This window comes from Bos indicus x Bos taurus, chromosome 3 (genome assembly GCF_003369695.1).
Source record: "Bos indicus x Bos taurus breed Angus x Brahman F1 hybrid chromosome 3, Bos_hybrid_MaternalHap_v2.0, whole genome shotgun sequence".
Classification (NCBI taxonomy): Eukaryota; Metazoa; Chordata; class Mammalia; order Artiodactyla; family Bovidae; genus Bos; species Bos indicus x Bos taurus.
Genome location: NC_040078.1, coordinates 93,778,197 through 93,805,116, shown reverse-complemented (window position 1 = coordinate 93,805,116; position 26,920 = coordinate 93,778,197). Strand labels below are relative to the sequence as shown.

Sequence of the window (26,920 nt, the reverse complement as noted above, 5' to 3'; positions counted from 1 at the left end):
AGCAGAGGCAGCCTGTTTTAAAAGCTAGACTACCTCACAAGCCCATGTTGCCACGTGGAGAGAAAACAATTCTCTAACTGTAAAATCAGGTCCCATAAACATCTTTTTAAAGAAAAAGTTATCATTCTATAAGAGCTAACCTTCCTAACCACCTTAGTAGAAGGTATTGTTATCCCCGTGTGAGAGGTGACAAAACTGAGACCCAGAAGGTCAGGTAACTTGCCCAAGGTCACACAGACAATAAAAGGCAAAACCCATACTGAAACCCAGGTTAAGACCTTTAGACCTAAGAATTGGAAAGAGTCTGGTACCCCCAACCTTAATGCAGAATTCAAAATAAGAGATCTAAATTGCAAAATAAATGTCAGGAAGTCAAAGCAGTTTTGACCTTTTTTTCCCCAAAGCGATTCCTTGATGTTTTCTAAAAACATAAATTATTTTTTAATTTGTATTTTCTCATTCTTTAACACGCACACTTAGTAATTCTTTAACTAAGTTAGAGTTTCTCACATCCTTAGGGGCTAAAGTCTAGAAATTGTCCCTCTGCCAAGCTGCCTTTCACAAAATTTTTCAAGCAGTTTCATAAAACTTTGACATACTAAAATGTAAAGCATTTTTAAATAAAAACAAACAAACCAGCAAACAGCTCAAAACTGTTTTTTGTCACCATTTCGATCTCATGAGTTCCAAATCAATATGAATGGCTCTTGGGTCCATCCATGTACCCAGGCTGGAAATTTTTTTTTTTTTAACCCCATGCTTAACTCCAGTCTCCTCCTACTCCCATGAGGCTCTTTAATCCATTTTCCACACCATAGTGATCTGGTTTCCAAATGTGCTTTCATTCTCCCGCTCAAAACTCATCGGTGACTCTGCATGACCCACAAGATAAAATCTCAATCTTGAGGACCACCCCCCGCCCCCCAGCCTCCCCCTCCCCCTCCCTCTCTGGGACTCCTACTTCCCTTTCTTTCTCACAGCAATGAGCACTACACTGTGAGATTTTAGTGACAGCACTAAATGAAAACACAAATCACCAATTATGAAACTTCTTCTCCATTAGACCACCTAGCCCAAACCTGGGATGGAAGGAAAATGTTGGAAATAGTAGCCTGCTGGCCAGAAGACGGAGTAATGATCTTGCTTGCTTAGACCAGAGCATGAAAACCCCTTTTCAAACCTTGCCTCAGAGGTTGCACAAAAGTGAGAAACCCAACAATGCTTTTATCACCCTATCGCTTACCACAGCAACGCGGGTATGCAATGGCCTTGGACCCTGCTGGACAATATGTTATGATTTGCATTCAATAACCACTGTGAAACATAGCATTTGGATACTGTTAATTCTACTCCATTGTTCCCGGCCCCATCTCAGTATCTGATCCAAAGAAGACTGGCATCATGGGTCCCATGCAGGAACTGGTCCATAAAAAATAACCCAGCATATCTGACACCAAAAATCAAGTTAACCCAATTTTTCAAGATTACAAAACACTATTCAATTGAAAAGATGTGATTCTTAAAAAATAGTTAAACAATAATGCTATTGGGCTGAAGGAAGTATGCTGGTAGGTGATAAAGGATAATGAGGGATAATTGTTTCTTCTACTCTGCTCCAAACTGCATTTCATGAGAACATAAAACTTCAAATCCCGCATTAAAAAAAAAATTAAATGTTTACAGTTTTTAAAAAATTGTGGTTGTTTAGTCTCTAAGTTGTGTCCGACTCTTTTGCAACCCCATGGATCATAGCCTGCCAGGCTCCTCTGTCCTTGGGGTTTCCCAGGCAAGAATACTGGAGTGGGTTGCCATTTCCTCCTTCAGAGGAATCTTCCCAACCCAGGGATGGAACCTGTGTCTCCTGCATTGCAGGCAGATTCTTTACCACTGAGCCACCAAGGAAGCCCAAAATTGTGGTAAAATACACACTAACATAATTTAGCCACATTAAAATATACAGTTCCGTAGTGTTAAGTATATTCACATTTTTGCTCAGGTTTATATCCAGAACATTTCATCTTCAAAATCTAAACAGTATTACTCATTAACAACTCCCTTCTTCCCCCACCTCCTAACAGGTGGCAACCACCCTTCTACTTTCAGTTTATGAGTTAAGGTATTTATAAGATTAAAATACCTCATCTAAGTGGAATCATACTTCTTTTTGTGATGGGCTTATTTTACTTAGCATAATGTCAAAGTTCACCAGTCTTATAGCATGTCAGAATTCCCCAAGGCTGAATAACATTCCATTGCATGTATATTCATTTTGCCTATCTATTCACCCATTTATAAACGTTGGGTTGCTTCTGACTTCTGGCTTTTGTGAATGCTGCTATAAACATGGGTGTACAAGTATTTCTTGGAGACCCGGCTATCAATATTTCCAGATATATATGCAGAAGTGGAATTACTGGACCATATGGTAATTTTATGTTTAATTTTTTGAGAAACTGCCATATTGTTTTCAATATGCAGTAGTGGTTGCACTATTTTATATTCCCACTAACAAACTATGAGGCTTTCCATTTCTCCACATATTCTCCAATACACATTTTTTCTTTTTTTTTGGTAAGAGCCATCCTGACAGGTACGAGGTAATTATCTCATTGTGGTTTTGATTTGCATTTCCCAGACTTCAATAAAATTAGACATACCAAGGGAACATTTCATGCAAAGATGGGCTCGATAAAGGACAGAAATGGTATGGACCTAACAGAAGCAGAAGATATTAAGAAGAGATGGCAAGAATACACAGAAGAACTGTACAAAAAAGATCTTCACGACCCAGATAATCATGATGGTGTGATCACTGACCTAGAGACAGACATCCTGCAATGTGAAGTCAAGTGGGCCTTAGAAAGCATCACTACAAACAAAGCTAGTGGAGGTGATGGAATTCCAGTTGAGCTATTTCAAATCCTGAAAGATGATGCTGTGAAAGTGATGCACTCAATATGCCAGCACATTTGGAAAACTCAGCAGTTTTCCAAGCCACAGGACTGGAAAAGGTCAGTTTTCATTCCAATCCCAAAGGCTATGCCAAAGAATGCTCAAACTACCGCACAACTGCACTCATCTCACATGCTAGTAATGCTCAAAATTCTCCAAGCCAGGCTTCAGCAATATGTGAACCATGAACTTCCAGATGTTCAAGCTGGTTTTAGAAAAGGCAGAGGAACCAGAGATCAAATTGCCAACATCTGCTGGATCATTGAAAAAGCAAGAGAGTTCCAGAAAAACATCTATTTCTGCTTTATTGACTATGCCAAAGCCTATGACTGTGTGGATCACAATAAACTAGAAAATTCTGAAAGAGATGGGAATACCAGATCACCTGACCTGCCTCTTGAGAAACCTATATGCAGGTCAGGAAGCAACAGTTAGAACTGGACATGGAACAGACTGGTTCCAAATAGGAAAAGGAGTACGTCAAGGCTGTATATCGTCACCCTGCCTATTTAACTTGTATGCAGAGTACATCATGAGAAATGCTGGGCTGGAAGCAGCACAAGCTGGAATCAAGATTGCTGGGAGAAATATCAATAACCTCAGATATGCAGAGGACACCACCCTTATGGCACAAAGTGAAGAGGAGCTAAAGAGTCTCTTGATGAAAGTGAAAGAGGAGAGTGATAAGGTTGGCTTAAAGCTCAACATTCAGAAAATGAAGATCATGGCATCTGGTCCCATCACTTCATGGGAAGTAGATGGGGAAACAGTGGAAACAGTGTCAGACTTTATTTTGGGGGGCTCCAAAATCACTGCAGATGGTGATTGCAGCCATGAAATTAAAAGACGCTTACTCCTTGGAAAGAAAGTTATGACCAGCCTAGATAGCATATTCAAAAGCAGAGACATTACTTTGTCAACAAAGTTCTGTCTAGTCAAGGCTATGGTTTTTCCAGTGGTCATGTACGGATGTGAAAGTTGGACTGTGAAGAAAAGCTGAGCGCCGAAGAATTGATGCTTTTGAATTGTGGTGTTGGAGAAGACTCTTGAGAGTCCCTTGGACTGCAAAGAGATCCAAGCAGCCCATTCTAAAAGAGATCAGTCCTGGGTGTTCTTTGGAAGGACTGATGGTAAAGCTGAAACTCCAATACTTTGGCCACCTGATGCAAAGAGTTGACTCATTGGAAAAGACTCTGATGCTGGGAGGGATTGCGGGCAGGAGGAGAAGGGGACGACAGAGTTTGAGATGGCTGGATGGCATCACCGATTCGATGGACTTGAGTTTGAGTGAACTCCGGGAGTTGGTGATGGACAGGGAGGCCTGGCGTGCTGCAGTTCATGGGGTTGGAAAGAGTCGAACACGACTGAGTGACTGAACTGACTGAACTGAATGACCGTTGATGTTGAGAACTCTTTATATGCTTGTTCGTCTACACCATTTATCTTAACCACAACAAAAATTACTTTATATTTTAAAACTAAAGTCATTCTTTAAAGCTTCTCTGCTCTTGGGAAGTCTCTCTCTTATATCAACTTGAGAAGCAAGCAGGCTGTGCTTACAAGTACCTTCATATAGCCTGCCTTCCTTCTAAAACAGCTGCAAAACAGAAAGCCCTAAAACCTTGCTGCTGCTGCTAAGTCGCGTCAGTCATGTCTGACTCTGTGCGACCCCATAGACGGCAGCCCACCAGGCTCCTCTGTCCCCGGGATTCTCCAGGCAAGAATACTGGAGTGGGTTGCCATTTCCTTCTCCAATGCATGAAAGTGAAAAGTGAAAGTGAAGTCGCTCAGTCGTGTCCGACCCTTAGCAACCCCATGGACTGTAGCCTACCAGGCTCCTCCGTCCATGGGATTCTCCAGGCAAGAGTACTGGAGTGGGTTGCCATTGCCTTCTCCGCCTAAAACCTTAAGTGATGACAAAAATAAGGATCATGTCATCTGCAGAAAAATGACAAGCTCGCCCCCTAGTGTCAAGTAAGGAAGATAACAGAAAAAGCAAATATTCTTAAAAGGCACAACCACCACAAAGAAAATCATTTCTACCCTACCAAGAATCTGGAGAGAATAGGACAAACTACTAATCAATCAGGGCTTACCACGTGGAGCTAGTGGTAAAGAGCCCAACTGCCAGTGCAGGAGACATAAGAGACTCAGGTTCAATCCCTGGGTCAGGAGGATGCCCCAGTAGGGCATGGCAACCCACTCCAGTATTCTTGCCCAGAGAATCGCTATGGACAGAGAAGCCTAGGGGGCTACAGCTCCTAGGGTAATAAAGAGTTGGACACGACTGAAGCGACTTAGCAGGCACACACTAACCAATCAAGATAGTTTATTCACAAGAACAGTGAAAAAGGTTCAGTTCTGAGAGACAAAACGTATCATAAATCCCTTGCTTACAGATTTCTAGGGTAAGTAAGTTACTTTATTAACAGTACCAAATGAGTGGCCTGAGGATGTTATTTTTAACATGTGAATGTCTCCACTAACGGAAGTTTTCTGTTATACCCTCTTGAGCAACTCAGAAGCATAATGACCTTTATCTTTACATCACACATAACTCCCAATCTCTGAATTTATTGAAAAATCTGACTCTAAAAACAAAAAAAGCAGCCCACACCAATGACTGCATAAGTCAGCAGGTGGCAGTCCTGACTATTTAACTGTTCTTAGCTCCTTAAACCCGCTATTATGTAAATCAAGATACTTTGATTTTTTTAAGCTCTCCCAACTAAAAATAATGGTGATGATGGTGATTCCTTCAGGCCTGTGGCTACTAATTTTTCCAGTTTCCTGCTCTCTCTTTCCCACCCCCACAATCTTTATGGCTCACTAGTCTGCTGTTTTTCACAGAAAAGGAAAAGAGTTTGAGAACCAAGATCTTATAAATGTGGATCACACCAGATAAACAAATATTGACCAAAATAAACATTTTAGACTACATCTGAGCAGGTGACACTGGGGAGCAATGGGTCTATGTAATCAGAGTTACTAATATTAAACACCAAGTCTTTCTTCTCTAGCAAGTCGACCTTCAAGGGCTCCATCAGAAATAGGAGGTGCCAGCATCAAGCTGTCTGTAGCATGGGAGGGTGGGCCACCCTAGCCAAACGTTAAAGGCTGGACACTTTTCTGCTGTTCTTTGTGCAGCTGCCGGGCCCGATTTTTTAGTTCCTCAGCCTTTGCTTCGTCCTTATCGACACCATCCCCAAGCTTGTACATGCGGCTGGCATTAGCACAGGCCCAGACATGGCCCAAGTCACAGGCTTTCATTGCGTATTTGCATGCCAGGCCCATGTCCTTGGGAAAGCTGGGGGCACCCTGCAGGAACATGGCACTGAGGTTGAAACAGCTAGCAGCATAGTTGCCATCACAGGCCCTTGTGTAGTAGTCTCTGGCCCTCTCCAGATTGGGCTGGCCATCCTCATTGACCTGTCCATCATGTGCCAGGAGACCAACATTGTGGCATGCTTCGGTGGACTTCTTTCCCGGCTTCTCACATGCCATCAGAAAGCAGTTGGAAGCAGCTTTCAGATCCTGGGATAGTCCACCTGGGAAGAAAGAAAAAAAGTCAATCCAAGCCAGGACAGAACCTGAATGTCTCAGGTCAAAGTCAGGAAGCAATTCCCAAATAAAGTTCATAAACTTTGAGCTAAAGCAGCATGAAAAGAAGATGGCCTGTCATAGTACACAGAACTTACAGCTTTTTCAGCCACAGAATCTTCTGCTCAAATGGTATCTTATAAGGAAGCCCAAACAGGTAAAAAGGGTGAAATGACTAGCTTCTCAGCCTTAGCTTCGTCCTTATTGGTAAATGATATTTACCTCTGGGATAACAGCAAGATCACGGCATCTTATAAGCACTTCGCCAAATGTTTGTTAATTTAAATATATACTGAATATATATTAATTGCCAATTACTATGCTAGGTTCTAAGGAATAAAAAGATAATGACCCTGCCCTTGTGGATTTTGTGGTCTAATAAAACAGACATTAAACACCACACAAGTAAATGTATGATTCTAAGTGTGACAAGCATATGGAGAAAGAGTACAGGATGCTATGAGAATGATCAAGGCTCTGAACTAAGAGGTGACGTAAAGGAAAATTTCTCCAAAGAAGTGACATTTGAGCTGTGAAATAATGGAAAAAATAATGAAAAGAAAAATATGGAGTGGGGAAAAAAAAAAGGCAAAGAAAACTGTTCCCAGCAGCAGGAACAGAATACAGAGAGAAAAGGAGCCCATGTGCTATAACTCAGAAATCACTAAGGAAGGGCGGTGAGGCAGGCAGGGGCTAGCTCACGCAGGGTCTGATGGGTCTTCTTAAGGACCCTGTACTTTAACCTCGGAGCAATGGAAAACTGCTAATGGATCATTTTAAGCAGAGGTGGTGACAGGGCCTGCTTTTTTCTTTAGTTTTTGTTTGTTTGTTTGTTTTAACAGAACATTTCAAATCCCCTATTCTCAAAATCCCTCATTCCTAAAAAAAAGAGAAACATATCTCAACATTAGTTTTTAAAGAAGTCATCCCAAATACACCACCTAGGAAAAAAACATCATTAAGAGAACACCATTCCAGTCATCTTTGTAGTATGTGTTTGAATTAAATGTTGGCTGGCTGAATGGATAGCTAGATAGAAGTACAGTTGACTCTTGAAAGCTGTGAGGGACACCCACTCTCCATGCAGCCAAAAATCTGAAAATCCGAGACTAGCTTAAGAGTCAACCTTCCCTAAATGTGCTCCTGTGCACCCAGACTGAACCAACAGGGGATGGAAATCACGGAGCATTACTATTGTATTTATTGTTGAAAAAATCCCCATGGAAGTGAACCTGCATCATTCAAACCTGTGTTGTTTGAAGGTCAACTGCACTTTGGAAAACCAGATTACACATGCTACTTGTAAATAAAAAATTTAACTTTGATTTTACTTGCATTTATTAAGACAAACTGCTAACTTCAAATGAGTATTTCTTCAACAGAGATATTTCCTAAATGAGGCCCTGGAGTTATAAATTATTAAAAACATTTAAACGTTAAAGTTACCGGGTTTTTGGCCGGAGGCAAGGGGCTGGGGCCGGGGGGTGTTTCATGGTGGTGCAGCAGAAGCACAGAGTCCTAACCACTGGACTGCCAGGGGATTCCACTTTTATTTTGTTTTAACCAAATTTCAGACAGTATTGACTCACAACTATAAAAGGGGAATTCTCCTACTTCTCCCCACCTCTCTTCTCCTGCCTTCTACTTTTTGTTAGATACATTATTTCAACTCAGAGAGATACAGGAAACAAGGTTAATGAAGCCTGAGCTCTGCAGGCAGAAAACTGAGGCTCCAGTCCTGGCTCCATCATTTGGAAAATTTATACTATCATTTCTTCAAAAATTTTTTTTCTGTCCCAATCTATTTTCTTTCTGGGCTCCAACACACGCTGTGTTAGATTAAGGGACACTGAACCCTATGGGTTGAGACTCTGACGGTTGGGGAAGTTTTCTGCTTTTTTTGTCTCAGTGCTTCAGTTTAAGAGAAAATCTACAATCCTCTAAGTTCACTGATCTTTCAGATTCACTGTTTATTTGCTTTTGAAGTGTTCTATTTGTTGTTAAGCCTATCCAGTGAATTTTTCATTTCAAATATTATATTTTTCAATCACAGGAGTTCATTTGATTCTTAATAGTTTCAGTTTCTCTGATGCAATTGCCCATCTGTTCATTCATTGTGTCCATTTTTTGTTTAAATTCTTTAACATACTTATTTCCCTGTTTTAAAAGTATTTTGACAGTTAATTCCAACATTCCTGTCACATCTGGGTCTGTTTCTATTGACTGATTTTTTTTTTTTTTTTAACGTTTAGTAATTCCTTATTCCTGCACATTGTAGATGATACTTTATTCAGTCTGGGTTTTGTTGTATTCCCTTACAAACTACTATACTCTGGTTACTCTTCATATCACATAAATCTCTCACCTTTTACCAAAGACTGCTGAGTTTTGTTCTGGCAGGTAACTATTCATTCACTGGTGAATCAGCCTGATCCTTCTGAGGCTTGACCTTCTGAGGCCTGATCTTCCAGCAGCCTCAGTGGCCAGAAACTCTGACCTATGCCTCATCCATTCAGCAAGAGTATCACAATCTACTTGGCTTCTACCTTTCTTCCTAGTCTGAAAAGTACCTCCAGGCAGAAAGCCAAAGCGTGGGGCTCATCCTGTGTGTTCCCCTTTTCTCAGGGATCACACTACTGCACTGAGTTATCTCCCAATGTCTAAAAGCAGTTGCTTCATATATTTTGTGGAATCCATGGTTTATATCCTTAAAAGTTCATTTCAGTTGCTTAATGGAAAGATGATTAGAGACCTGAATTAATGATGCAGGAAAGAAGGGTGGCTTGAATAACTATAGTAGCAGGAAAAGAAGAGAGGATAGATTTGAAACATATTTTAAAGACAAACTGGTCATGAGCTACTCAGTAGGGAGAGACACCACTTGCTAAACTGAAAGACAACAGGGGCATAATAATTTGAGAGAAAACAATTAAGAATTTCATGGAAGAATAAGATGGTGGAAGAGTAGTGGACGTGGAGTACATCTCTCTCCACAGATACATCAGGAATACACTTTCAGACACAGAAATGCATACAGAACACCAGCTGAGAGTGGACCAGAGTACCTGACCGGAGGAAAATAATATATAGAACCACGCAAAACTTGGTAGGAGAAGGAACTAGGGGGAAGAACAGGAGTGTCAGGAGGACTGGACCTGCCCTTGGCAGGTGGGGAAACTGAAGCGGGGGTCCAAGCCCCACGTCGGGTCACTTGTCTGAGCCAGAGGAGAAACATTTAAGGCTGAAAGTTAAACAGCTGATCTGTGGCAGCCTAAATGGAATGAGAATCAGATAGTCCTGCTGCAGCCATACATACTCCAGACAGGGATGCAGGTGCCCTGGAAGGGGCAGTGGCGGGGAGCTGGAGTTTAGGGATTGTGGAGCAACCCGAGGGCAAGGGCTGCTGTTGACTGCGGAGAGATGGATTGAGAGGATGTGAGGGAGGAGACTGTGGTGGGAAATGCCTGTAGAAGAAAGCTGGACAGCCATGGATGCATGGAATACTGCTGAGTCGTGCCTACGGGGTGGAGCCATCACCATAGCTTCTCTCCACAAGCCAGCATTGGCAGCTGAACAATACAGAGGCTGGCCCATCAAATGCCTGAATCACTACAGGGCAGGGCCCCACCCAGGGTGCCCCTTTAAGTGACTGATGCACCTGAACTACAGAGTAGGACCCCATCGAGGATGCCCCTTTAAGTGCCTGATGCGTCGAATAACAGAGAAGGACCCCAGGCAAGGGAGCCCTCTAAGCACCTGAATGGGCAGAGCTACAGAGAAAGACTGGCCAAAGAGGGCTTCTGATTGCCAGCTACAAGAGGCTCACAAAAAAATTCTGATAAGGTGATAACTCCTGCAGCTGAGGCAGTCCATGTCCCTGCACACTTGGCGCCACCAGGGTACCCGCAAGCCAAGCACCACCTTCATGCTCAACTCTCATTGGGGCAGAGCTGCTACAGGCAAAAAAAGTCTTGCATCAATGCACGCAGGGTTGCTTCAGTTATGTCTGACTCTTTCAGACCCTATAAACTGTGGCCTGCCAGGCTTCTCTGCCAGGGAGGGGGGTTCTCCAGGCAAGAATTCTGGAGCGTATTGGCCAATACTGGTAGCCATATCCTTCTAAAGCACTGTATTTCCTGCTGCCCTAGCTGCCAACTCCCCTGAGTACCTGGTGCTGCCAGAACCCCTGAGACCCAAAAAGCTGCACCAACCTCCACACCTTGCCCTCAGAGGGACAAACCCAAATCCTCCAGGGCAGCATCAGAAGCAAATCCCAGTGGACGACCCACATGCAGAGGTGGAAATAAAACCACAGTTGAAACCCAGGAGCAGTATGGATAAGGAAGAACACCCAAAACCCTCCCATCAGCTGTACAAGCTGCAGATTAAATCCACACGATCAACTAGGCAGACTCTGTGTCTATGGAATATATAAAAGGTCACTGAGAGCTCCCACAAAAGAAAACGTACTAGTTTTGATAGCTGTGGACATTGGAGGCAAGAACACACAGGAGTAGGACCAGATTAGAATCTGAGCTGCCCCACAGCACGTCCAGAGATCAGCACAGTGTTGGAGGGCATCCTAGCGAGGTGAGGTGGACTGTGACTCCCAGCGAGGGAAAGGACTCTGACAATAGTGACTCAAGAAAAACTATTATTCTTATGCTTTGACTTGTTCTGTAGATTCTTTGGATTTTGAATTTTTTTTTTTCTTTTTTCCTCCCTCTGTGGTCAGTTCAGTCAGTTAGTTCAGTCGCTCAGTTGTGTTCGACTCTTTGCGACCCCATGAATTGCAGCACGTCAGGCCTCCCTATCCATCACCAACTCCTGGAGTTTACTCAAACTCATATCCATCGAGTCGGTGACGCCATCCAGCCATCTCATCCTCTGTCGTCCCCTTCTCCTCCTGCCCCCAATCCCTCCCAGCATCAGAGTCTTTTCCAATGAGTCAACTCTGCAAGAGATGGCCAAAGTATTGGAGTTTCAGCTTTACCATCAGTCCTTCCAATAAACACTCAGGACTGATCTTCTTTAGAACAGACTAGTTGGATCTCCTTGCAGACCAAGGGACTCTCAAGAGTCTTCTCCAACACCACAGTTCAAAAGCATCAATTCTTCGGCGCTTAGCTTTCTTCACAGTCCAACTCTCACATCCATACATGACCACTGGAAAAACCACACCCTTGACTAGACAGAACTTTGTTGGCAAAGTAATGTCTCTGCTTTTGAATATGCTATCTAGGCTGGTCATAATTTTCCTTCCAAGGAGTAAGCGTCTCTTAATTTCATGGCTGCAATCACCAGCTGCAGTCATTTTGGAGCCCAAAAAAATAAAGTCTGACACTGTTTCCACTGTTTCCCCATCTACTTCCCATGAAGTGATGGGACCAGATGCCATGATCTTAGTTTTCTGAATGTTGAGCTTTAAGCCAACTTTTTCACTCTCCTCTTTTACTTTCATCAAGAGACTCTTTAGCTCCTCCTCACTTTCTGCCATAAGGGTGGTGTCATCTGCATTTCTGAGGTTACTGGTATTTCTCCCGGCAGTCTTGATTCCAGCTTGTGCCTCTTCCAGCCCAGCGTTTCTCATGATGTACTCTGTATATAAGTTACATAAGCAGGGTGACAATATACAGCCTTGACATACTCCTTTTCCTATATGGAACCAGTCTGTTGTTCCATGTCCAGTTCTAACTGTTGCTTCCTGACCTGCATATAGGTTTCAAGAGGCAGGTCAGGTGGTCTGGTATTCCCATCTCTTTCAGAATTTTCCACAGTTTATTGTGATCTACACAGTCAAAGGCTTTGGCATAGTCAATAAAGCAGAAATAGATGTTTTTCTGGAACTCTCTTGCTTTTTCCATGATCCAGCAGATGTTGGTAATTTGATCTCTGGTTCCTCTGCCTTTTCTAAAACCAGCTTGAGCATCATGGAGTTCACGGTTCATGTATTGCTGAAGCCTGGCTTGGAGAATTTTGAGCATTACTTTACTAGCATGTGAGATGAGTGCAATTGTGCGGTAGTTTGAGCATTCTTCGGAGAAGGCAATGGCACCCCACTCCAGTACCCTTGCCTGAAAAATCCCATGGATGGAGGAGCCTGGTAGGCTGTAGTCCATGGGGTCGCTAAGAGTCGGACACGACTGTGTGACTTCACTTTCACTTTTCACTTTCATGGAGAATCCCAGGGACGGGGGAGCCTGGTGGGCTGCCATCTATGGGGTCGCACAGAGTTGGACACGACTGAAGTAACTTAGCAGTTGAGCATTCTTTGGCATTGCCTTTGGGACTGGAATGAAAACTGACCTTTTCCAGTCCTGTGGCCACTGCTGAGTTTTCCAAATGTGCTGGCATATTGAGTGCAGCATTTTCACAGCATCATCTTTCAGGATTTGAAATAGCTCAACTGGAATTCCATCACCTCCACTAGCTTTGTTCATAGTGATGCTTTCTAAGGCCCACCTGACTTCACATTCCAGGATGTCTGGCTCTAGATGAGTGATCACACCATCGTGATTATCTGGGTCGTGAAGATCACTTTTGTACAGTTTTGTGTATTCTTGCCAGCTCTTCTTAATATCTTCTGCTTCTGTTAGGTCCATACCATTTCTGTCCTTTATCGAGCCCATCTTTGCATGAAATGTTCCCTTGGTATCTCTAATTCTCTTGAAGAGATCTCTAGTCTTTCCCATTCTATTGTTTTCCTCTATTTCTTTGCATTGATCGCTGAGGAAGGCTTTCTTATCTCTCCTTGCTTTTGGAACTCTGCATTTAGATGCTTATATCTTTCCTTTTCTCCTTTGGCACTATGAAATCTAATTAAGTTTTTGAGATTTTTCTCTGTCACATTTTTTGTTGTTGTTATAAACCTCTGCCTCTACATTGAAAGTGAAAGTGAAGTTGCTCAGTCATGTCCGACTCTTTGCAACCCATGGACACCAGGCTTCTCTGTCCGTGGGATTTTCTAGGCAAGAGTACTGGAGTGAGTTGCCTTTTCCTTCTCCAGGGAACTTCCCGACCCAGGGATCGAACCCACGTCTCCCGCGTTGTAGACAGACGGTTTACCGTCTGAACCACCAGGGAAGTCAGTTCTGTGTCTTCCTTTTTTTCTTTTCTTTTTTTAATTTTAATTTTTTAAACCTATTATTTTTTCTAAGTTTATCCCTTTGTTTGCTTTTCCTACTGTTCTTTTCCTCTTGCAGTTAATCTTTAATGTATATAAATCTTTATCTACCTCTTTTTGACTTCACATATGTATTCTTTCTTTCCTCTCAACATATTTGTTAGTTTTGTTTTCACTGCTTTATTCCCCTCTTGGCACCTTGCTTTAGTTTTGTTTTCCAGTTTGTGCTTTAGTTAAATTTGTTCTTAACTGGTAAATATAACTTATTATTTCCTTTGTTCGCCAAGTCAATCAACTGTACTTTATTTCTGTTGGACTGTTTTGACTTTGCTCAGCGGTATATATGTGTACGTGTATATTCCATTATTTTAATTATTATTTGCCTGATTTTGTAATTGCCATTTGTTTGGTTTCTGATTACTGGATATCTGTTTTAATCTCACTTAATGCCATAACCATTTGTAGAATCTTCGTTCCTCACCGGAGATCAAGCTCTGAGCCTTTGGAGTGGGAGCACTGATTCCAAGACCCTAGACTACCAGAGAACTAACCCTGCTGCTACTGCTGCTAAGTCACTTCAGTCGTGTCCAACTCTGTGTGACCCCATAGACGGCAGCCCACCAGGCTCCCCCGTCCCTGGAATTCTCCAGGCAAGAACACTGGAGTGGGTTGCCATTTCCTTCTCCAATGCATGAAACTGAAAAGTAAAAGTGAAGTCGCTCAGTCGTGTCCGACTCCTAGCGACTCCATGGACTGCAGCCTACCAGGCTCCTCCATCCATGGGATTTTCCAGGCAAGAGTACTGGAGTGGGGTGCCATCACCTTCTCCCTAGGAGGCATCAAACAGTGAGAACTCACACAAAGGAAACCACTTGAATACAAGACCCGGCATCACCCAACCACCAGTAGCACCCTGTGCAGGACGCTTCATCTAAACAACAAAAGAAAAATACACACCTAATCATCAGCAGACAGGACTACCACTTCACACAGCCTTGCCTATCAGAGAGGAAAAAAAAAACTCAGCACAAATCTCACCCTATACAAAGCTTACGCAAATCTCTGGACCAACCTGAGGAGGGAAGAAACCAAAAAGAAGAAAGAATTCAACCCTGAAGCCTGGGAAAAGGAGACCTCAAACAGTAAGTTTAAAAAAAAAAGGAAAAGGCAGAGAAATACTACATAGATGAAGGAACAAACTAGAAACACAGAAGTCCAAATAAATGAAAGGAAACAGGCAAACTATCTGAAAAAGAATTCAGAATAATGACAGTCAAGATGATCAAAAACCTTGAAAACAAAATGGAGAAAATGCAGGAATCAATTAACAAAGATCTAGAAGAATTAAAGAATAAACATACAGAGACAAACAACACAATTACTGAAATTAAAAATACTCTAGAAGGAATCAATAGCAGAATATCTGAAGCATAAGAACAAATCAGTGAGCTGGAAGATAAAATGGTGGAAATAACTTCTGAAGATCAGAATGAAAAAAAGTAAAGGAATGAAAAGAACTGAGGATAGTCTCAGAGACCTCTGGGACAATATCAAATGCACCAATAATTGAATTATAGAGGTCCCAGAAGAAGAAGAGAAAAAGAAAGGGTATGAGAAAAGTTTTGAATAGATTATAGTTGAAAATTTCCCCAACATGGAAAAGGAAATAGTCAATCAAGTCCAACAGGTGCAAAGAGTCCCATACAGGATAAACCCAAGGAGAAACGCTCCAAGACACATACTAATCAAAATAACAAAGACTAAACACAAAGAAAGAATATTAAAAGCAGCAAGGGAAAAGCAACAAGTAACATTCAAGGGAAACCCCATATGTTTAACAGCTGATCTTTCAACAGAAACTCTGCAGGCCAGAAGGCAATGGCAGGATATATTTAAAGTACTGAAAGGGAAAAATCTACAACCAAGATTACTGTACCCAGCAAGGATCTCATTCAAAATTGATGGAGAAATAAAAAGCTTTTCAGACAAGCAAAAGTTAAGAGAATTCAGTACCACCAAACCAGCTTTACAACAAATGTTAAAGGAACTTATATAGTCAAGAAATACAAGAGAAGAAAAAGATCTACAAACTCAACCCCAAACAATTAAGAAAATGGCAATAGGAACATATATATCAATAATTACTTTAAATGTAAATGGATTAAATGCTCCAACCAAAAGACACAGACTGGCTGAATGGATACAAAAACAAGACCCATATATACACTGTCTACAAGAAACCCACTTCAGACCTAAAGACACATACAGACTGAAAGTGAGAGGATGGAAAAATATATTCTGAGGACAGCTTTGTTATCTCTCCTTGCTCTTCTTTGGAACTCTGCATTTAAATAAGTATCTCTTTCCTTTTCTCCTTTGCCTTTGGCTTCTCTTCTCAGCTATTTGTAAGGCCTCCTTAGACAATCATTTTGCTTTATGCAGAGTACATCATGCAAAATGCATGGGTGAAGCACAAGCATATGAAGATGAAGCATATGCAGGCAGGCAGATGAATCATATGTAGACGAAGTACAATCATATGCAGAGTACATCATGTGAAATGCCAAACTGGATGAAGCACAAGCTGAAATCAAGATTGCTAGAAATATCAATAACCTCAGATATGCAGATGACACAACCCTATGACAGAAAGCAAAGAGGAACTAAAGAGCCTCTTTATGAAGGTAAAAGAGGAGTGTGAAAAAGCTGGCTTAAAACTCAACATACAAAAAACGAAGATCATGGCATCCAGTCCCATCACTTCACAGCAAACAGATGGGGAAGCAATGGAAACAGTGACAGACTTTATCTTCTTGGGCTCCAAAATCACTGCATATGGTGACTTCAGCCATGAAATTAAAAGATGCTTGCTCCTTAGAAGAGAAGCTATGACCAACCTAGACAACATATTAAAATGCAGAGATATTACTTTGCCAACAAAGGTCCATCTAGTCAAAGCTATGGTTTTTCCAGTAGTCATGTCTGGAAGTGGGAGTTGGACCATAAAGAAGGCTGAACGCTGAAGAACTGATGTTTTTGACTGTGGTGTTGGAGAAGACTCTTGAGAGTCCTTCGGACTGCAAGGAGATCAAACCTGTCAATCCTAAAGGATATCAATTCTGAATATTCATTGGAGGCTGACTGATGCTGATGCTGAAGCTCCAACACTTTGGCCACTTTTTGCGAAAAGCTGACTCACTGGAAAAGACCCTGATGCTGGGAAAGGTTGAAGGCAGGAGGAGAAAAGAGGACAAGATGGTTGGATGGCATCACTGACTCAATGGACATGAGTTCGAGCAAGCTCTGGGAGATAGTGAAATACAGGGAAGCCTGGCATACTGCAGTCCATGGGGTCGCAAAGAGTCAGAGATGACTGAGTGACTGAAGAACAACAAAAGTCCTTATGAAAAATATAATAAAATATGATATAAAGATAAGACATATATTCAGAAACTAACATCTAGGAACATTTTTATTTTTCCATGCTATATTGTACAGGTGAGTTCACACATAATTTTCTGTTCAGCTTTCTTCATTGAATATTATATTATAAACTCTTCCTGACATCAACAAAAACTATTTAGAAACATTATTTTTTAATGGGTTAAATAACATTCTAGTTGATGGAAGTAACATTATTTAACTAAACTGCTACTATTGGCACACAGATTTTTAAAAAATAATAATGCAGCTATATATTACTTACAAACCATAAATTAATGAAAATGGGCTAAAGAAATGCCCCTCTGCTTAAGCGAGGGAACTTTATATTCCTGTTAATGCTAAACTTTCTTCAAATTTGAGACTACCACAGACCGTATGTTCCATGTGAAGGCAGAAAGAGTCCACAGAGTTCCAGAGATTTAAAAAAGGCATCCTCTTCAGCAAACTTTTACTGATTGTCCTTCTAACCAGGCTTCACTGGGCACTAGGAACAAGCGATGAATGAATTATATCATCCTCAAAAAGCTTATGAACTAGTCAGCAAAAAAAAGAGCTGCCTGTCTTAGGTTATATTCCCAACTTGTGGTGGTTTTCAAACAAGCCCATAAATTCTTGATAGTCCTTCTTTCAAGAGGTAGAATTTTAGTTCCCTCTAATTAGTGCAGGCTAAACTTACTGACTCACTTCAAATAAGCAGAATGGTATAGTAATGAAAAGCATGTGACTTCCAAGAGTAGGTTATAAAAGACCCTGTGGATTCCATCTTGATCCTTCTTTTGGATCACTCACTCTGGAGGAAGCCAAATGCCATGTCACAAGGACATACAAGTAGCCCATGAAGAGATCCATGTCACAAGGAACCAAGGTCTCTTGACAACATCTGGCAAAGAATGGAAGCCTTCACAGCCAAGTGAGTGAGCCTGCTTAGGATTGAAGAGTCTAGTTCCAGTCAAGCCTTCAAAAGACTACATACAGCCTGGCTTCCTGGCTAGTGTCTTGACTGCAGCCTAATTGAGAGACCCTGAGGCACACAGCTCACCACTCCCAAATTCCTGATCCAAAGAAACTATGTGAAATGATAGGTTTGTTGGGATAATTTATTATTTAGCAATAGGTAATTCCTAGGAGGCACAGAATAAAGAATCTGCCTGCCAATACAGGAGACACAAGAGATGTGAGTTCAATCCCTGGGTCAGGAAGATCCCTTAGATTAGGAAACAGCAACCCACTCCAATATTCTTGTCTCGAAAAATCGCATGGACAGGGGAGCCTGGTAGACTACAGTCCATGGGGCTATAAAGAGTCGGACATGATGAGCAGCACGCAACACAAGGCAACTTAAACACTACTCAATATCAACTGCAATTAAGGCATGAGGAGAAAAGACAGATGGAAAGGAACTGATTACTAGTCCCTTCTTCTGTGCCAGGCACATGCTGATACCTTTACCTACATTATCCTATTTAATCTTCACAAAGACCTATGAAGAAAGTATTGTTTTTTCTCCATTTTACAGGTGATATAACTGATACACAGAGTTAACATTCCCTAAGGTCTGCAACCCCACATCCAAGGAGCAGTGGCTGCGCTGGTGCAGGAAGGCTGAGAGGAGCTACTCCATGTTCAAGGTCAGGAGGGGCGGCGGTGAGGAGATACCCCTCGTCCAAGGTAAGGAGCAGTGGCTGCACTTTGCTGGAGCAGCCCTGAAGAGATACCCCATGTCCAAGGTAAGAGAAACCCAAGTAAGACAGTAGGTGTTGCGAGAGGCATCAGAGAGCAGACACACAAACCATAATCACAGAAAACTAGCCAATCTAATCACACGGACCACAGCCTTGTCTAACTCAATGAAACTAAGCCATGCCGTGTGGGGCCACCCAAGACAGGCGGGTCACGGTGGAGAGGTCTGACAGAATGTGGTCCACTGGAGAAGGGAATGGCAAACCACTTCAGTGTTCTTGCCTTGAGAACCCCATGAACAGTATGAAAAGGCAAAATGATAGGATACTGAAAGAGGAACTCCCCAGGTCAGTAGGTGCCCAATTTGCTACAGAAGATCAGTGGAGAAACAACTCCAGAAAGAATGAAGGGATGGAGCCAAAGCAAAAGCAATACCCAGTTGTGGATGTGACTGGTGATAGAAGCAAGGTCCGATGCTGTAAACAGCAATATTGCACAGGAACCTGGAATGTCAGGTCCATGAATCAAGGCAAACTGGAAGTGGTAAAACAGGAGATGGCAAGAGTGAACGTCGACATTCTAGGAATCAGTGAACTAAAATGGACTGGAATGGTGAATTTAACTCAAATGACCATTATATCTACTACTGCAGGCAGGAATCCCTTAGAAGAAATAGAGTAGCCATCATGGTCAACAAGAGAGTCCGAAATGCAGTACTTGGATGCAATCTCAAAAACGATAGAATGATCTCTGTTCATTTCCAAGGCAAACCATTCAATATCACAGTAATCCAAGTCTATGCCCCAACCAGTAACACTGAAGAAGCTGAAGTTGAACAGTTCTATGAAGACCTACAAGACCTTTTAGAACACCCTAAAAAGATGTCCTTTTCATTATAGGGGATTGGAATGCAAAAGTAGGAAGTCAAGAAACACCTGGAGTAACAGGCAAATTTGGCCTTGGAATATGGAATGAAGCAGGGCAAAGGCTAATAGAGTTTTGCCAAGAGAACGCAATGGTCATAACAAACACCCTCTTCCAACAACACAAGAGAAGACTCTACACATGGACATCACCAGATGGTCAACACCAAAATCAGATTGATTATATTCTTTGCAGCCAAAGACAGAGAAGCTCTATACTTCAGCAAAAACAAGACTGGGAGCTGACTGAGGCTCAGATCATGAACTCCTTATTGCCAAATTCAGACTTAAATTGAAGAAAGTAGGGAAAACCACTAGATCATTCAGGTATGACCTAAATCAAATCTCTTATGATTATACAGTGGAAGTGAGAAATAGATTTAAGGGACTAGATCTGATGGATAGAGTGCCTGATGAACTATGGACAGAGGTTCGTGACATGTACAGGAGACAGGGATCAAGACCATCCCTATAGAAAAGAAATGCAAAAAAGCAAAATGGCTGTCTGGGGAGGCCTTACAAATAGCTGTGAAAAGAAGAGAAGCCAAAAGCAAAGGAGAAAAGGAAAGATACAAGCATCTGAATGCAGAGTTCCAAATAGCAAGGAGAGATAAGAAAGCCTTCCTCAGCGATCAATGCAAAGAAATAGAGGAAAACAATAGAATGGGAAAGACTAGAGATTTCTTCAAGAAAATTAGAGCTACCAAGGGGACATTTCATGCAAAGATGGGCTCAATAAAGGACAGAAATGGTATGGACCTAACAGAAGCAGAAGATATTAAGAAGAGGTGGCAAGAATACACAAAACTGTACAAAAAATGATCTTCACGACCCAGATAATCACGATGGTGTGATCACTCATCTAGAGCCAGACATCCTGGAATGTGAAGTCAAGTGGGCCTTAGAAAGCATCACTACGAACAAAGCTAGTGGAGGTGATGGAATTCCAGTTGAGCTATTCAAATCCTGAAAGATGATGCTGTGAAAATGCTGCACTCAATATGTCAGCACATTTGGAAAACTCAGCAGTGGCCACAGGACTGGAAAAGGTCAGTTTTCATTCCAATCCCAAAGAAAGGCAATGCCAAAGAATGCTCAAACTACCGCACAATTGCACTCATCTCACATGCTAGTAAAGTAATGCTCAAAATTCTCCAAGCCAGGCTTCAGCAATATGTCAACCGTGAACTTTCAGATGTTCAAGCTGGTTTTAGAAATGGCAGAGGAACCAGAGATCAAATTACCAACATCTGCTGGATCATGGAAAAAAGAAGAGAGTTCCAGAAAAACATCTATTTCTGCTTTATTGACTATGCCAAAGCCTTTGACTGTGTGGATCACAATAAACTGTGGAAAATTCTGAAAGAGATGGGAATACCAGACCACCTGACCTGCCTCTTGAGAAACCTATATGCAGGTCAGGAAGCAACAGTTAGAACTGGACATGGAACAACAGACTGGTTCCAAGTAGGAAAAGGAGTACATCAAGGCTGTATATTGTCACCCTGCCTATTTAACTTATATGCAGAGTACATCATGAGAAACGCTGGGCTGGAAGAAGCACAAGCTGGAATCAAGATTGCTGGGAGAAATATCAATAACCTCAGATATGCAGAGGACACCACCCTTATGGCAGAAAGTGAAGAGGCGCTAAAGAGTCTCTTGATGAAAGTGAAAGAAGAGAGTGAAAAGGTTGGCTTAAAGCTCAACATTCAGAAAACGAAGATCATGGCATCTGGTCCCATTACTTCATGGGAAGTAGATGGGGAAACAGTGGAAGCAGTGTCAAACTTTATTTTTTTGGGCTCCAAAATCACTGCAGATGGTGATTGCAGCCATGAAATTAAAAGACACTTACTCCTTGGAAGGAAAGTTATGACCAACCTACATAACATATTCAAAAGCAGAGACATTAGTTTGCCAACAAAGGTCCGTCTAGTCAAGGCTATGGTTTTTCCAGTGGTCATGTATGGATGTGAGAGTTGGACTGTGAAGAAAGCTGAGCGCTGCAGAATTGATGCTTTTGAACTGTGGTGTTGGAGAAGACTCTTGAGAGTCCCTTGGACTGCAAGGAGATCCAACCAGTCCATTCTGAAGGAGATCAGTCCTGGGTGTTCATTGAAAGGACTGATGGTAAAGCTGAAACTCCAATAATTTGGCCACCTCATGCGAAGAGTTGCTTCATTGGAAAAGACTCTGATGGGGATGACAGAGGATGAAATGGCTGGATGGCATCATCGACTCGATGGACATGAGCTTGGGTGAACTCCGGGAGTTGGTGATGGACAGGGAGGCCTGGTGTGCTGCAATTCATGGTGTTGCAAACAGTCGGACAGGACTGAGCGACTGAACTTAACTGAAGGTCTGCCTAAGGGATTCCGCAGGTGGCTCAGTGATAAAATAATCTGCCTGCCAATGCAGGAGATGTCAGTTTGATCCCTGGGTCAGGAAGATCCCCTGGAGAAGGATATGGCAACCTGCTCCAAAATTCTTGCCTGGGAAATCCCATGGGCAGAGGAGCCTGGCGGGCTACAGTCCATGGGGTCACAAAGTTGGGCATGACTAAGCACACACAAGGTCTGCCTAACTTGAAAGGCTATGCTCTTCCCTCCAGCACTTTGCTGAACTCTTGACTCCAAATTTTCCTACAACATGCTTCCCCAATGCCTGTGAAGACCCATCTGTAAAGAGAACTCAGTATGAGCCTCACATGTGGCCTCACCACTACCATCGATGATAAGGACCAAAGAAAGCAGGCCCCTCCTTACCTTTCCCAGTCACATAATAGGCCCCCAGTTTGTAGCAGCTATCACTGTGTTTGTTCTCTTCACAGTTGAACTTCAACACCTTGGCAGCCTCATCAAAATTCTTCTGGATCCCTTCCAAATAGTCCACCAGCCGATAGCAACCTGTGAGGAAAGGGCAAAAATTGTCGTTCAAGTCTGGGGGAGTGGGGAGGGTCCAGGTGTGGCAGGCCGGATGTGCCTTTTATTAGGACAAGCCTCTGTCCTCTTGAGTTGTGGCAAGGTGACTTCACCACAAAAAATGCATGTTCAGCCACTCCTACAAATGGCACTGTCTGCCCTCAGCCTGGGACTGACAATGTATAAAGCGGGAAGACCTTGGCCCCTACAATGGCTCTACTACTCACCAGCCCTTCTATTCTCTGTCAACAAGGCCCAGAGATCCACTGGCTTCAATGATGAAACTTTGCTAGCTTTGGAACTTCTCAGAAGTTCAGCATTTAAACAGTGAGAACCAAAAGGGTCAATAGGTCAGTCTTCATGGCAGCAAGAAGCAGTTCTTTGACGACTATATCTTAATCCTTGGCCAGGCTGGGTACATGAAGAAAGAGTTGAAATTGCAGCTACCAAAGGAGTTAGAAATAAGACTCCCTCTCCTTGGTAGTCTATTTCCAGCAAGCCTCTCCTTAACAACTCTCCCCTCTGTACCTTTTCTTCATCCACAACAACACCCACCTCTTGTTAACTTTCATTCAATGAATATTTGAGCATCTACCTGCAACAACATAGTAGAACATAGTAGACACTGCTTTAGTTGCTGGGAATATAGTCACCTGTCCTCCTAAAAGTTACAGTCTAGAGGAGGAAACACAATAAATAAATAGCTTAACAAGATGCATTCAAACCTTAATAAACACCATCAGTGAAATAAAACAGGATGATATGACAGTTTGCTGGGCATTTGGGGGGAAATGGTTAACACAGACCGGGTAATCAGGTAGGGCCTCACTGAGGATTTCAATGTATGAGCTGAGATGTGAATAACAAGAATGAACTAGCTATTTAAAGACAATGAAATGGGAAGGAGACAGAAAGACTCAGGCACAAGGAACAGTACATAAAAAGACTTAAAAAAGAGAATAAGCTTGACACAAATAAGGTATAATGTAGCTGGATCCAGGAGGGGCAGGAAAAGAGAAAAAGGCAGGGACCAATCAGAGGGCCTTACATTAGATAGGAAGAAACGGATTTTATTCCAAGTCAATGGCAAACCACTGGAAGGATTTAGGAAGGGAAGTGATATAATTCAACTTGCATCTTTAAAACGTCACTCTAATAAATATGTCTGTATGTATCTGGATGAATATGGAGGAAGTCATGTGTGAGGGGACCCACTCCAACACCAATAATGACAAAAATGTGTTTCTTCTGTCATCTGAAAATCTAGTAAATAACATAATGAAATTAAAATTTAAGTATCAGTTTATGAGTAGAGAATAGATTTAAGGGAGTTAGGGTGCAAATGGAGAATCAAGTTAGAAAGTCACTTCAGTAATCTGGCTGAGAAATGATGATTTTGAAGAGTACTACAGAACTAGCTATAGAAACTGCCTCCTCTCAGACTCTCTCAAGAGCAGCATCCTGCACTTCTTATATGCCCACCCACCCTTCCTTCACTGCTTAGTGTATCTCCAGAGTACAAAAACACATGCATGGCTCTCCACTGCCTACACAATAACGGCTTTCAAATGCCTTACCCCAGCCTTCAAGATCTGACACACTGTGGCCCAAGGTCCATCCCTCCTCAATCTTATTTCTAACTACATTCTGACTTCAATTTTCTGAAAGAGCATTTTCTTCACTCCCTCCATTTAATCAGCATTACTAGCCTATTCTTCCTGACCTCTTCCAGGAGTCTTCCCCAACCATTCTGCACCTCATGGACTCTGTTAAGCCATCCTACTTCAGAGCAACTCTGTGTAGTTGGGCAGCTTGGAGCAAGGCTGCAAGCTATTAGAAGGCAGGGCCAATATCTTTTTTTTTTTTCTTTCTTTAAAAGTATGGGTACTTCCCTGGTGGTCCAGTGGCTAAGACTACGAGCTCCCAATACAGGGGGGCCCAGGCTGGATCCTTGGTCAGGGAACTAGATTTCAGATGTGACAACTAAGACTTTGCATGCCACTACTAAGACCAGGTGCAGCCATATAAATAAATAAAAGGGGAAAAAAAGCACTAAGAAGAAAACCACCCAAAGGTACTGGCTGCTCTGGATGGCCCCTTCTGGACATCACCATCCACCCACAACTGAAGTCAACTCAATGTTCCCAGAACACACGGGGCACATTCATACCTCAGGGGCTTTTCACAAGCCCTTACCTCTGCCTGGCATGCACCTCTGCCTGGCATGCACCTCCCCTACTTTTTTCAACACTTTGTTCAAATGCTACCTTCTCAAAGATTCACCCTGACCACTCAATTTAAAGTTGCCCTCCTGAACGGCTGAGACCTCTCAGTCAGTTCTTTTTCCCACTGCACTTACTACCTTCTAAACATTTATTAGGTTTATTTTCCAATAACCCCCAGGAGAATGTAAGCTCCACGAGGACAGAGCATTTTATCAGTTCCCTGATGTAGCCGTAGTCTCTCTGCTCCAAATGCCCTAGCGCTTCTCTTCCTTCTCGCCAGGCCTCCGGGCTCGGGGCGGCCAGAGCATGCTCCCGCTGCGTGCCCCGAAGCTCTGTGGAATCCAACCCGCCCCTTACTTACTTACTTACACACACACACAGCAGTCAGCGACCCACACACACACACACAGCAGTCAGCGACCCACAGACACCCGCGTCCCCTTCCAGATCCCCTCAGAGGTCGCTCGCGTGACCCATCAGTCCCCGTCCCCGAGGCCGGAGCCTCCACGTGTCCTTAAGGCCCTGCAGGCGGCGCTCACCGTCCGGGTCCTTCTCGCGGTAGCACTGGTAGTTGCACTCCACTTCCATGTTCTCCAGAAAGGACTTCACCTGTTCCTCGTCCTGAAAGTCCACCAAGCCCGCCATGGCTCTCGCTAGCCCAGTTAAAACCACCCCGCCGCTCCGACCCTGCCCGCGCCGCACGTCCTCCCGCCCCCACGGTCACGTGAGCCGGCGAAGGGGCGGAGCCTTGGAGGGGCGTGCCGCCAAGGTCCGCGTTCAGCCCTGCGCTGGGGAGGAGGAGCGTCCTGAGCTTTGGGCAGTCATTTGTCCTCAAGGTGTTGGTCTTTGGCTGTCCCAAGTTTTCCTCTGGTCAGCCCACACGTAAAGCCGGTAGCAGTCTTTCTGCTGCTGCTGCTGCTAAGTCGCTTCAGTCGTGTCTGACTCTGTGCGACCCCATAGACGGCAGCCCACCAGGCTTCCCGTCCCTGGGATTCTCCAGGCAAGAACACTGGAGTGGGTTGCCATTTCCTTCTCCAATGCATGAAAGTGAAAAGTGAAAGTGAAGTTGCTCAGTCGTGTCCGACTCTTCGCGACCCCATGGACTGCAGCCTACCAGGCTCCTCCGTCCATAGGATTTTCCAGGCAAGAGTACTGGAGTGGGCTGCCATCGCCTTCCCCGAGTGTTTCTGCAGCACTTTATATTTGTGCCAGCCCTGTGGTGGTAATGTTTCTCTGCCTGCGGTCATTTATCACATTCGTTAATTCGGTATTCCCTAAGCGTGCGTCACCGAGTGCTTGGTTTTAGAATTACAACAGCTGAGGGAGTATGGTTACTGCCTTTAAAGAACTTGCGGGTTAGCAGGAAGACCTTTGTATTTTGAGCACCTACTATGTTCCAGGTGTAGCTGGACAAACTAGTATTCATAAGTCAATACAAGCACAATGAAAGGACTGATACATCTCTATTTTTCTCCCAGACCTACCCACTGCCTCCAACATGAATGACCGAATGACCTAAGGGATGGATGGCTATGGAAGGTGATAACTAGAACACTGTAGCTGTACTGGTTGTAGTAATAAGACTGTTATAATAAGGCTGTTGTAGTAGTTATAATAAGACTGTTAATGCTTAAACAGTGCTGAACTTTGTTCCAGATTCTATTCTAAGAGCTTAATAAATAATTCTCCTTTAATTCTCATGGCACTCACTGTGACCTTGTGGTCACATTATTATCCTCATTTGGACAATTAAGAAGAGGCATAGACAGGTTAAGCAACTTGTCCAAGGTCACACAGGAAGTGAGTGTTGCTGTGCCATAAATTTTTTTTAAATGAAAGAATGAGATACAAGAGGAACATGTCAAAGATATGGGAAAGAGGAGAGGAACTTCAGCTGGTTTTTTATTTTTCTCCTGCTCAGAATCATTGGTTTCGTAAAGCCTAGACTGAAAGCTGTCCAAACATAGTTCCTATTCATCTTTGAGTCCCAGCCAGTCCCAGTCTAGAGCCTTCAGTGGAGCTCGATCTGAGGTTTCCCATCACCTATAG

General features: G+C 43.0%; 1 protein-coding gene across 1 annotated transcript; it reads right to left on the bottom strand.

Annotated features, from left to right (window-relative positions):
- Nucleotides 1-5,264: 5,264 nt before the first annotated feature.
- On the bottom strand, nucleotides 5,265-25,593 carry LOC113889874 (cytochrome c oxidase assembly factor 7). The gene is made up of 3 exons (XM_027537241.1): nucleotides 25,411-25,593; nucleotides 22,491-22,631; nucleotides 5,265-6,500 (listed from the first exon to the last, which is right to left on the bottom strand). The coding sequence occupies exons 1-3, from the start codon at nucleotides 25,514-25,516 to the stop codon at nucleotides 6,052-6,054; spliced, it is 696 nt and encodes a 231-aa protein (XP_027393042.1). The 5' UTR covers nucleotides 25,517-25,593; the 3' UTR covers nucleotides 5,265-6,051.
- Nucleotides 25,594-26,920: the final 1,327 nt, after the last annotated feature.

Coding starts and splice junctions, on each gene's coding strand:
- LOC113889874 (XM_027537241.1), bottom strand. CDS start 25,516: ATGGCGGGCTTGGTGGACTTTCAGGACGAGGAACAGGTGAAGTCCTTT. Junction 22,632..25,410: donor CCGCGAGAAGGACCCGGACG/GTGAGCGCCGCC, acceptor CTTTCCTCACAG/GTTGCTATCGGCTGGTGGAC. Junction 6,501..22,490: donor CTATTATGTGACTGGGAAAG/GTAAGGAGGGGC, acceptor CTTTCTTCCCAG/GTGGACTATCCCAGGATCTG.